Source organism: Rhea pennata, chromosome 3 (genome assembly GCF_028389875.1).
Source record: "Rhea pennata isolate bPtePen1 chromosome 3, bPtePen1.pri, whole genome shotgun sequence".
Lineage (NCBI taxonomy): Eukaryota > Metazoa > Chordata > Aves > Rheiformes > Rheidae > Rhea > Rhea pennata.
The window spans coordinates 12,235,174-12,246,231 of NC_084665.1; the positions used below are offsets into that span (position 1 = coordinate 12,235,174).

Sequence of the window (11,058 nt, forward strand, 5' to 3'; positions counted from 1 at the left end):
TTAGTCACAGGTGTTGCTGTAAGCAATTTGGTGCCAAATTTGCCTTTCACCACCCTTCACTGGGAAAGAGCTAATACAGTAACCACACTTTGGCTTAATTCATGACTTGTGAAGAGGCTGAATTAGTGCAAGGGTCACTCCAAGGAACTTCCTACTCTTGCACACATATTAGGCAGAGAAACTAATCAGTTCTGCAGGAGGAAAAAGAAACAAAGAACCAGAGACACAAAATCTACAGTTTCATTCCTGTATAAACTCTAACACGTGCTCCTCTAACCACTCAAAGATCTTCAGGAAGCCACCCGGGGTATTATGTTGACAGTCTGGAAAGTCTAAGCATTAAAGGGGTCTTTCATTCTGTTTTCAGAAGTTTTGACTGTGTCTAAAGTCACTAAACTAGCTAGAAAAAGCATTACAATTGTCTATCACTGAAGTGTGAAATCACATGGGAAAAAGAGCTATACCTGTAAAGCTGCACTTCTCAGTTCCAAGCATGTTGCAATTTTAGCTATGGTTTTCTGAAAGGGAAAAAGAAGAAATAATTTCCATATTGACATTCTTTACTTAAAAAATATAAATATGAACAATTGTTTTTTCCTGTAAAGATTTCAAATCTATTTTTCGATATCAGATCATTCAGCATCAAAAGCTATTTCACAAATAAGATTTACTGAAAGTGCAATAGCTGAAACTGAAACATCTGCCATTGAACTCCCTTCCCCATGGTTCATCAGCACAGATGGGAGTTGTTCACTCAGCAGAAACCATAATAATGCTTACCACATCATAAATTGTTTATAAACTCAACTACTCTGAAGTGATAGGGGAGAGCCAAAAAAGAAAAAAAATCAAAACAAGCCAGTATATTAGCTTTAGAGAACTTGAGTGGTTTATTCTTAATTTAGGAATCATGACTACAGTTCATTTATCTAGATTACAGTGTTAGCAGACCAAGTCAGCCCTTCTCAGAAGTTATGGATGCCCAGTATCTCAGCACTGAAAAAAGCACTGTCCACTTTTGTGGGGTTTGGTAGGAAAGGAAACATAAAAGGGATTATTTTTCTAATGTTCTATTTTCTCTAAGCTTCTCTAAGCTCCTCTAAGCTCTAAACTCTGAATGAGGCATAAGATAGAATTTCTTCGATTCAAACTTGTCAGCCATCTACAACATCCCTTAGCAGAACTGTGACATAACTTCGTGTTTTTATTTAAAAAATGTAGAAGAAAGGCAAGGCCTTCAGTATAGCCATTCTCTAGCATTCTGCTTTAAGGACAATGCTACTGAAGTTCTTATGTCTCACAAAATAAGAACCTCAAGCAGCAGTCAAATTAGTTTCTGCTTGTATCAATTGAAAAATGTCTGGAGGAATTAAGATGTCTGTAATTAACATCAAATGGACAAAACGGCACAGTAATTTTTACTTTGCTTGAACATCAAAAGTTTATTTACCAACTAAAAGCTTTTAGTGAAGGGAAAAAAAAAAGTTCATATGCCCAGGTGAGGCCAAAACTAAATCCAATTCTTTTACAGGACATTTATAGGGCAGAAAAAATGGCAACAATGAAGCTATAAAAAAGCAGTTTATTTTCAAAGAAAGTTTTCCCCTAGTAGGAAAATAAAAGCTGAAACATGCACCTGAAACTCATTCTCTTCTTTTAAATTAGGCAGTATCAAAAAACAGGTCTCCCTCTAAGCTGGATGCAAGGGGAAGAAAAAGATGTCCTAGTGTGCAACTCTAGCATCAAAGAACTTCAAAAGCATGGGCAACTGGCAAATTAAGTGGTATTAGTCAAAAGCCAAAATTTCCTTTTTAAGGAAGGGTTACATTAGGGCTCCAAAGACTTGCAGCAGCAGATAAAAAACAGGCCTGTGTTCACAGCTAACTTCCCGTCATCTGCACCAACTCTCCATCAACAGTATGACAGAACTGTGTCTAAATCAACTCCTTGGCCACCGTTACTTTCAATGTAAGAGTTTGAAAGCTAAAAGGCTCCAGCTGCAAGTTTACCTTATGCCACATCGAAAGTTGAAAGAGTTCAGGAGCTGATTCACCAGCAGATCAGACATCAATACCTCATGGGTGAAGCCAATAGCTGGAGTCTGCAGAAGTCTTGGATACCTGATTTTTATCTGCCACCACAGGCCCATCAAAGCTTTCAAAGCCATTTCTTCCCAACCGGCATCTCCGCTAGTTTTAAACGCTCTGTTACAACATGGCATTAATCCAGACGTTGCGTCATTGTAGTTTACATTACTGTCCACTGTATGGAGGTCCTATATAAAATTTCAGTTCCTTTGAGCACCTTCCAAGAAAGTGGTGAATGATGTGTCTTAGCACAGGACACACATTGTTCTCTTCTCTGCCTGGGATGCAGCATGTGCAGCAGCGTGTTGTTTGGGAATTTTACTATAGAGCAACAAGCCTGTATGCTTGCATGCAACATGGCAGAGTGAAAAAAGTACTAATAAAAAAAAATACTGTGGCTTTTCATTTCTGTGGAGGTTCATTTTACAAACGAGGTCCAATCAAACTCCTGCTCCCTGAAATAATTTCTGCTACACAACGAAAATCCAGAGTTGGCTCTTCAGCATAGTTTGAGAAAATGCAGTTTTTTGAAAAGGAAAGGAGAACATACAGTCCTGGATTCATTTCAACACCTTCAGACACACATTCCACACATGGGATCTGTAGATTGAGGCTTTGCAGGAGGACACCAGGTAGGACTACAGAAGCAGATTCTCAGTCCATAAAGAGAGATTGCACTGGATCCTTCTAATCAGCCATAGTATAACAAGAAATTTCTTCTTACATTTGAAAACATCTGGAAAGTATGTTTGCAAAGGTAGAGCCTCAAAGAAGAGGAAGGTGTGAAGTAATGGGTAAGAGAGAGGAATCCACAGAGGCTCCCTCGGGAAGGGAGGGGAAATCTCTGAAGTTTGAGTACAACTCTAACATTTGCAAAAACCCAGCTGTTCCTATGGTTTGGGTGTTGACCGCCGAGCAAACAGCGTGCCAATTCCACGTAGATCACAACCCCTCAACTGCACAAGAGAAAGAGGGCTCAGAGTCTGCAGGGTGCTCGTACACAGTCTGAGTGCTCCACAACAGTCAGAACATGCAAACAGTTTCATGCTGTTCTTCCTCGCGCTGTCTCACACACAGAGCATTAAGCCCACACTGTGAACGAGATTCAACAAATGCTACTTGGCTCCTGTCTCTGTTGTTAATTCACTGATAAGCTCAGCAATGCCACTGTCCCCTATCCTGATGATTCTTAACTATGTATTCTTAATTTGCCTGAACTAGGAACCTCTTAATAGGACTGAACCGTACATAATGTGTGTCCTTTGGCTCCTGGGGGCTGAAGGGCAATAGTGTCTCTAGAAACGGATTAATTGAAGAGAGTTTGGGAGTCTTAAAATAGTAAAGAATAGGTTTTATATGGAATCTATTGAAATATGGCAAGCTCCCAGCAGGCATTATTCATAACTATTTTTTTAAGGGACCACACCCAACCCGAAAGTTAAAAATGCAGCTAAACACTGCTATCATTTTCAGCTGCAACTATCCCATGCAAGGGCTCCTTTTTCCGGCACAGAAAACATTCTGCATTTCATTAAGGACTGAAGTTGTAATTAAGTTTGCTAGTTTAAAGCAGTTAAGATTCAGTTTTATGTAAACTAGTGATTAGAAAGGGAAAAAGGCAGTTGATCTTGTAGTTAAAGTTTCTTCTGTGCAGTTGTGTGAGTAATGACTGTGCTAACTGTAATGCAGTCAAAGATGTTTGCATAAATAGAGAGCCAGAGCAGAGTTTGGCTTTAAAGTGAGGTCTAGGCTGTTATGAGACCAGTAGTTTAATGAATCATACTAAGACTATACAACAATGCTGTTATTTCAGCAAGCTGCCATTGCACAAAAGGCATGATTTTTTAATACTAGCTCAGCACAAGAAAGTTACAATTGTGGTTAGCAGAGGGCTTGAGAGGTCACATTCATTGTGTGGAGAACTGGGTGAGAATAACCATAGCTGGAGGCAAGCTGACAACCACAGCCAAACCCTAAGTGGATCAATTCACAAAGCAAAATACAATGGGTGATCATGGATGAGGATAGGTTTTAGAGAATGAAGGTAAAATAAGGAAAGGTGGGATGCAGATGTTAAGGCTGAGATAAGTCTGCCAGTAACAATATGCTGCTAATATCCCATTTAGGGAGTTCCTAGGCGCTGAAAGTGCTGCATAGCCTCCTTAAAACCACCGCAGAGTAATTACATTTAAACACTAACAATGATTTGCTATTTATAGTATTTCTGCGCAGTCTTCAACCAAGTTCATAATCATTAACGAAGATTACAACATTGTCAATTATCCAAGGCGTGGCACCATCTTCACTAAGGACTAAAACTCCAGAATTACATCCAGAGGTAGATACAGGAAGACTGAGAAGCCCCCATAAGCTGAGAATCCAGGAATGAACACTGAATTCTGGAGACCAGTCTTCCCTATCAAATGAAGCAGCACGGAGTGCTTCAGAACAGACTCTTCAGATCAATTTTAATATTAGCCCATTTTATCATTTTGCAAAGTTTAAATTCTTACAGTGAACTACACATTTACTACAAGTTAAACAACAGCTGGCTCACACTACTTACACCTAAGAAGGCATTTGGTGCATCTGTCAAGTGTTGTTGGATTAACATATTGGATGATTAAATTAGCAACTAATACACTATCAATTATGATGTGGCAGTAAGCCACACTGTAACACCACCTGTGATACACAAAATAATCCTAATGTGTTAAAAAATTATAAAGAGAAATATGGCTGAGAATTTGAACCTACCCTTCTCCTTTCCCTGCAGTTGTAAAGATAGTAGTTTTTCCTTGATGTAGAGGAATCTCTGCTTAAGTCTATCTTTCCCACATGGTATATCAAGTTATAAACAATGACAGCTTCCCAGTAATTCTCAATAGTGTGCTTAGTCCTTTAGGAAACAGCTAGCTATAAAGCTACACAGAGACTGGAATGAGGGTAGATTGACAGAATTATAATTAGCTTCATGATCTTGTCTTCCCCCTTCCCCAATCCATGAAATTCTGTGCTCAGTCTGGGCCAGTGAAATCAGGTGATCAAACACTGAACTGAACATACTAATCTGCCTTCAGAAAAACAAAGAGATGGCTCTTATATGACAAATAGTACCCGGAAATGACAAGAAATTAGTGAAAGAAAGGCTTTCCACAAACAGGAGGAGGAAATAGCATGCTGGTGGATGCATCAGCAGGAACTGAGTTGAGCAAAAGTAGATGTTTAGGTAAGTAGATTTTTGAGTGGTGTGGAGAGAGAAAATATGCTTCTATTGAAGTCTATTGCTTGAAAACCTGGAAAAATAGAAGCGTGCTAAACTCCGCTCCTACACTCTGTTGGAATGCTGCTAGTAACTGATCATGATCACTAGATTATGTCAGCCCAACTCCTGTAGAAATAGGGAAGACCAGAAGAGTAAGAAGCTTAATGTCAGACTAAAAGATTTTATTATATGAAGAGGTTTAAGTGCTTCTTTGTAAGCAGTAATGGGAGTCATTTTTGCTGTGACTAGCATTACTATTGCTAGGAGAGGGGAAGAGAATGATGTTACTTAAACATCTCACAAAAAGTTGAGGAGCTTGGCTGTGTATGTGACTAATAAAATCGGCATCGCAATTTGAGAGTAAGGCTCAAATGACAACAGGCTCTTTGAAAATCAGGTGCATCTGCCCCCTTCTGATCTGCCAAACGATACATTTAAACGTCAACCTCTTCTGTAAGCTGTATCTGCTTTAGAAACAGGCATCACTGCAAGGATTCAAAACAGCCACTCCTCATTTTTTATTTTCAGAAGACTGTCACCTTAACACAAGCTTGCAGTTGTGCATCTTGCAACAGAGACAAATTACTTCTGTTTCCCGAGCCCTCCAGCCTTTTCCTTATTGTTGACCTCATTTGCTTCCTCAATTTCATTCAAGGGCCCTTCCACAAGATTCAGGGAACATCTAGAAGCAAAGCCCAACATGGTTCTAGTTCCCATACTCAAAGGAGATGATGTCTTCACAAGTGATATTAACAACTTCTTTGGGAAGTAATGGTACTTTCAAGAGCATCCATGGAGCACTAAAAATTACCAGAGCTCGTAATGATGAAGGAAGGTATCAGCAAGGGGCAGAGAGCAGAAACAACCAAAGACTGAACAGCTGTTCCATGTTAACAAAGCTCCCAAACCTTCAGTTCAGGAAAAGTGGTCTCAATCTTTCTCCAAGATTATGATTTATTGCTTTGGTGCATCCTGACCCTAATCCTCTTCTTTGCAAAAGGTAAGTAGGACATGGAAGGCCTTTTCTTTGCTTTTTTATTGGTACGTGTTAAGAAAACAGTTAGAAACTACTGTCAAACTCTATGTAAAGGTATATTTCTTTGTAACAAACAAAGTTTTTAAGCACATTAAGTTCATCTCCAATTTCTGTAGCCAGGACATGCTTTCAAAGCAAACATTTTTCAACACAGATCCCATTACTTTAGCACCCTATTATGATATCTGGGATTCTGGGTGAGAAAGTGTCACTCTTCAGATAATGCCGTTGCTCAAGCAAATGAGCTTATTTAGAAGTCTCAAAATACAGGTATTTTCCAATTAGGTATTCCTCAGAAAAACTTCTATGCAACATACTAGAATTTATCAGGGACTCATTTCTTAAGAGATTTTGCTTTATTACACTGAAGATGTTTGAGTGTGTGAGAACCCAGTCAGCATTTTCCTCTTAAATCCTGTCAGAAAATTGCATCAACATGATGCTGAGACAAGAAACATTGTTTTCAGCTAAGGGAGAGAGGAAGGAAAATTTGAAAATTTTAAAAGATTATAAACAAATAACATTCTAAGAGACTAACAGTGAGTCTTCCACCAGGACCCTTCCTTGTCAGGTGTTATGTGTTAAGCTAATCTCCTCCATGCACCCTCTGGACGTCTGCAGTTCCAGACATGTTGTACTCAGACTTCACACGTTAAATTGTGCTAACTTTGTATAAGCAAGTTATCAAGAGGTCACCCCTCCAAAAAAAAATAGGTTATGAAGGACTCCAGCCAGCATGCAAGACATTCAATATTACACAGCAGAGCATCTATCACCTCTAATGATAGCAACCACTTCAGCCATGCTGGGCTCTGTTTCTGTTTATACATTAAGGGAGGAAAAAAAAAAAGTCTCCTAACTCTCAGATCTGCAAGATACAAAGAACCATAATACACATTGACATCTATGGAGTCAGACCCCTTGACTGAACAAATAGTAATACGTACCTTTTGATCTTCTGTGAATTCTGAGTTGTTGTGTTGAGACTGGGCCTCTTTTTGTAGATGTCTTGCTAATCTGGATGGGGGGAGAAATAAAACTGTAGAGTGGAAACATAGTGCAGAAACTCCCCTCCCCACCACTACAGTCTCCAGAAAACGTGGCAGCAGATAGATCCCCAGACTGCTGTTCCAGACAGTTTCTTTTTCACACAGTTTTCTATAGCTATGGTAGGCCATACTGAAAACTAGACAAAGTATACTACTATATTAGGTGAGAATAAGTACGTATATAATGTGTCAAGTAAGCAGAACAGGAAAGGAAGCCCTTCTAGCCAACAGCCCCTTTTACAAGTACAGACCTTTTTTCTCCTTCCCTTGCCCCTCCTTTTTTTTTTTTTTTTTAAGGAAAATAACACTATACCGCAGTACAAGCCCACATGCATTTCACGGGCAGAATTTGCGGCCGTTGTGACTGCCAGGAGGAGCGAGCGCGCGCGCAGGCAGAGAGGCAGCCGGTGCCCTAGGTACTGGCCACCCGCTCTCCTGCTGCTGGAAGCCAAGCGCGGGGCGGCTTGGCGGGGGCTCTCGGGGTGTATCAGTTCACGGGGGCTCCTGTCAGCATCACACGCGGAGCTGAGACTCCACCCATCACCACCACCGAGACTAGCAGCGTATCAAGGGGGTTGGAAAGTAACAGCAAGCAAGCAGCACAAGAAAGCGAAAGGAAGCTAGAGAGCATCTGAAGGCAATCTATGGGAAGAGTTATAGTTTCCGTCCGGGGAGGAAGGAGAAAATTAAACAAGCAGAAATCTCTGTGCAATTGTTGCCATTCCCTGTAAATAATTAACAAAAAAAAAAAAATGCAGCGGGGGGGGAAACAACCAACGACAACAACAGTACTCAGGACATCTCAATGCACTCCTGACTGGAATCGCCCCATAATTTTACATTGTTGAAGGAATCCAGCTTCTCCCCACTGGCACAGAGGGCATTAGCCAGTTGGGGGGGGGGGTTTAAAAAAAGAAGCATCCACAAAAACAGACTGCCATCAAGTCTGCAGCAGAACCAAAACCAGAATCCAATTCTTCCTTTTTATAAAAATAAGCTCCATTAAAAAGACACAAGGATTGAAGTCACCACTGTAGCTTTCAACTAGTGCTAGTGAAGAAACAACCGAAGGGAACAAGACAACTACACAACTCAGTGGCATTACCCTCCTCTACAAAAGGGAGAAGATGATGACAGAGAAAAGTCAAAAAGCACAAACATACTAGCATGCAAATACATAGTTCTCTCCTCCAGTCCTGGTGGTATGCCTGAAGGGATGCAAGGCAAGTGCTGGATGTACTTGAATGCGTAAAGCATTGAAGAGTCATAATTTAAGAAAATGCATCACCATAGCAGCAATAAGCCACCGACAACAGACAGCGTTATTATCATAACTAACATTTGTGCAAGCATCAGTAACACAATGATCTTTCCATTTGTCAGTAATTCGGAAAAAAAACCACCCTAATCCAAATAAACGCATCTGGCATCCTACCCTAAGCTTGTTCAAAGTTGGATCAGACCAAGTACTATCAACAGGGATATGCAAAAGAGAAGGTCTTGTTAACTGCTCAGAGGGCTCTTGCACGAGTGAGCACTTGAACGAACGTGGGACAATCTTTACACTAAGCTTCCTGCACTTCTGCGAGTAACACAAAGACCTAAGCAGATGTAGGTCCCTCTAGATGTAAGAGGCAAATAATTGTATTCTCTGTCGTCAGCCATTAAGTCCATGAAAAGAACTATCCAACAGTCATAGAAATGTTTTTCACTGTCAGCAAACTCACCATACTCAAATTATCCCCTGCCTTCCCATGTTGATCAGTACAGACCTTGCCAATGTTAGCTGCACTTAACCACCTGCAGCAACACACTTCAGTGGCAACCCCATTGCAGGTTACCAGTTAAGCGGGCAAAAGATAAAGCCGTGCTGATGTCTCTCCAGAGTTACAAGTAGATATCTCACTCTACGCCTTTTACCGGCAGCTTCTACCCTATTGATTGAAATTACTATTAATGCCACATTAATAGTAAGGTTCTGCTCCTTTCCAAGGAAATATGTCCTTGTAATCCTCTGATCTTCCCTCCCCTCTCTCGAACCACAGAGTTCATCTACAGACTACTACTCTCCTTCAGCAGAAATTCACTGATAAGCTTGAGAGAGTAGCTTACAGTACTACTACCCAAGGCAAGCTTTCTTGCAAAGACATCACACCACTACAAAGTCTGAAAGAAGCAAGGGCACAGAGATCAGCTCAGTTCTCGTCAGGTACACGTGATGCTGGGAGGAAAAGGGAAGGGAATGGAAGTTATAGTTCAATTCTCAAACTAGACTGTCTGCAGAAGTGTAGAGACCTTCTTAATGAAGCATGCTTAGAGTGAAACATCATCATTAATGAATATTGACTGCTGAGCCTGTCATGATGGTTTGAAACACTAGGTTCTACTAGACTCCTCACAGATGTCCACACAAAGGTAGTTATTAAAAACATCTTCCTTTGCTTTCTGATAATTTTTTTTTCTTCTCAGATATAGATCTAGAATAGGACTTCTTTCCATCCCTCTGCCAAGGTTTGCGGTGACAGCTTGCCCCGATCTAAAGACCATCAGCAAACTGCAAATACCTGAACCTGCATCATCCTACCTGGTGAGGGCAGGAGCTGATGAGATTACAGCATCTCACGGCTCTGTGCTGCACCTGGCCAGCACCCTCTTTGCTGCGAACGGCAGGTGATCCAGCAGCCCGCACAGAGTTAGAGCCCGTAACTTGAAGAGCCCTGAAGAGCTCTAGAAGGTTTCTCAGATGGCATCTCTTTGGCTTTCTCTGGGGGGAACAAACGCAAACCCTCCGGACTTCTTCCGGAAAATTCACCCTAGGAAACTCAGCCTGCGCTGCCCAGGCCACAGGCAAAGAGCTCCCACCGTCGCGGCCAAGAGGGGCCTAGGACGGCGCCTTCCCAAGGCCACGGCCAGCGCCTCTCCGGCCACGGCACCGCGGCTCCCCCGGCGCCTCGGGAGCCCCCGGGTGCCCCCCGGGGGATCCCCCCTCCCCCCGCCGGGACCCTCCCCGGCCTTCGCCAGCCCACGGGCCGGCTCTCCCCGCCGCCGCTGCCCCCGCAGCGCCGCGGGCCGGAGGCGCGCCCGGGCCCGGCGGCGGCGGCGGGCCGCACCTGCCCCGCGGCGCCCGGCCGGCCGCGGCCCCCGGGCGGCCCCACTCACATCTGGTACTCGTCGATGGCCTCCACCAGCTGCCCCCAGGAGTCGAAGTCGGTGCCCTTCCTGAAGCTGGCGCCCCAGCGCTGCAGGAGGCTCCGGGCCGCCTCCGACATAGCCCCAGCACTAGGGCACCATGCTCACCCCGGGGCCGGGGGATCGCGCCGGGCAGCCGCTCCCGCCAGCCCCGCCGCTGCCGCCGCCGCCGGCCCAGCCCAGCCGCCGCGACAACCAAGCGCGGCGGCCGCCAGCGCCGCCCAGCGAGATAGGCTGCGCCGGCCGCGCCCTGCCGGCGCCATCGCTACCGAGGCAACCGCCGCCCCCCCAACACCACCGCTCCGGTCCGCCCGCCCACCCGCAGACAGGCGCCCGGCGCGCTTCCGCCTCGGTAGGTGTCATGGCGGCGGGGTCACGTGGCCGCGGGCGCCGCGATCCTGAGGGCTCCGGGCGCTCCCTGCAGGCCTCGGC

The 11,058-nt window shown here is 43.7% G+C and overlaps 1 protein-coding gene across 2 annotated transcripts in view; it reads right to left on the minus strand.

The window, feature by feature from the left end:
* The window catches only part of AIDA (axin interactor, dorsalization associated), a 30,773-nt gene extending 19,967 nt beyond the window's left edge, over positions 1 to 10,806 (minus strand). For both annotated transcript variants that reach the window (XM_062571565.1, XM_062571564.1), the window contains exons 1-3: positions 10,597 to 10,806; positions 7,336 to 7,405; positions 465 to 518 (exon numbers count right to left, since the gene is read on the minus strand). In XM_062571565.1, coding sequence (XP_062427549.1) covers positions 465 to 518; positions 7,336 to 7,405; positions 10,597 to 10,706 — 234 coding nt within the window. In that variant the 5' untranslated portion in view covers positions 10,707 to 10,806. The remainder of the gene's footprint in view (positions 1 to 464; positions 519 to 7,335; positions 7,406 to 10,596) is intronic.
* Positions 10,807 to 11,058: the final 252 nt, after the last annotated feature.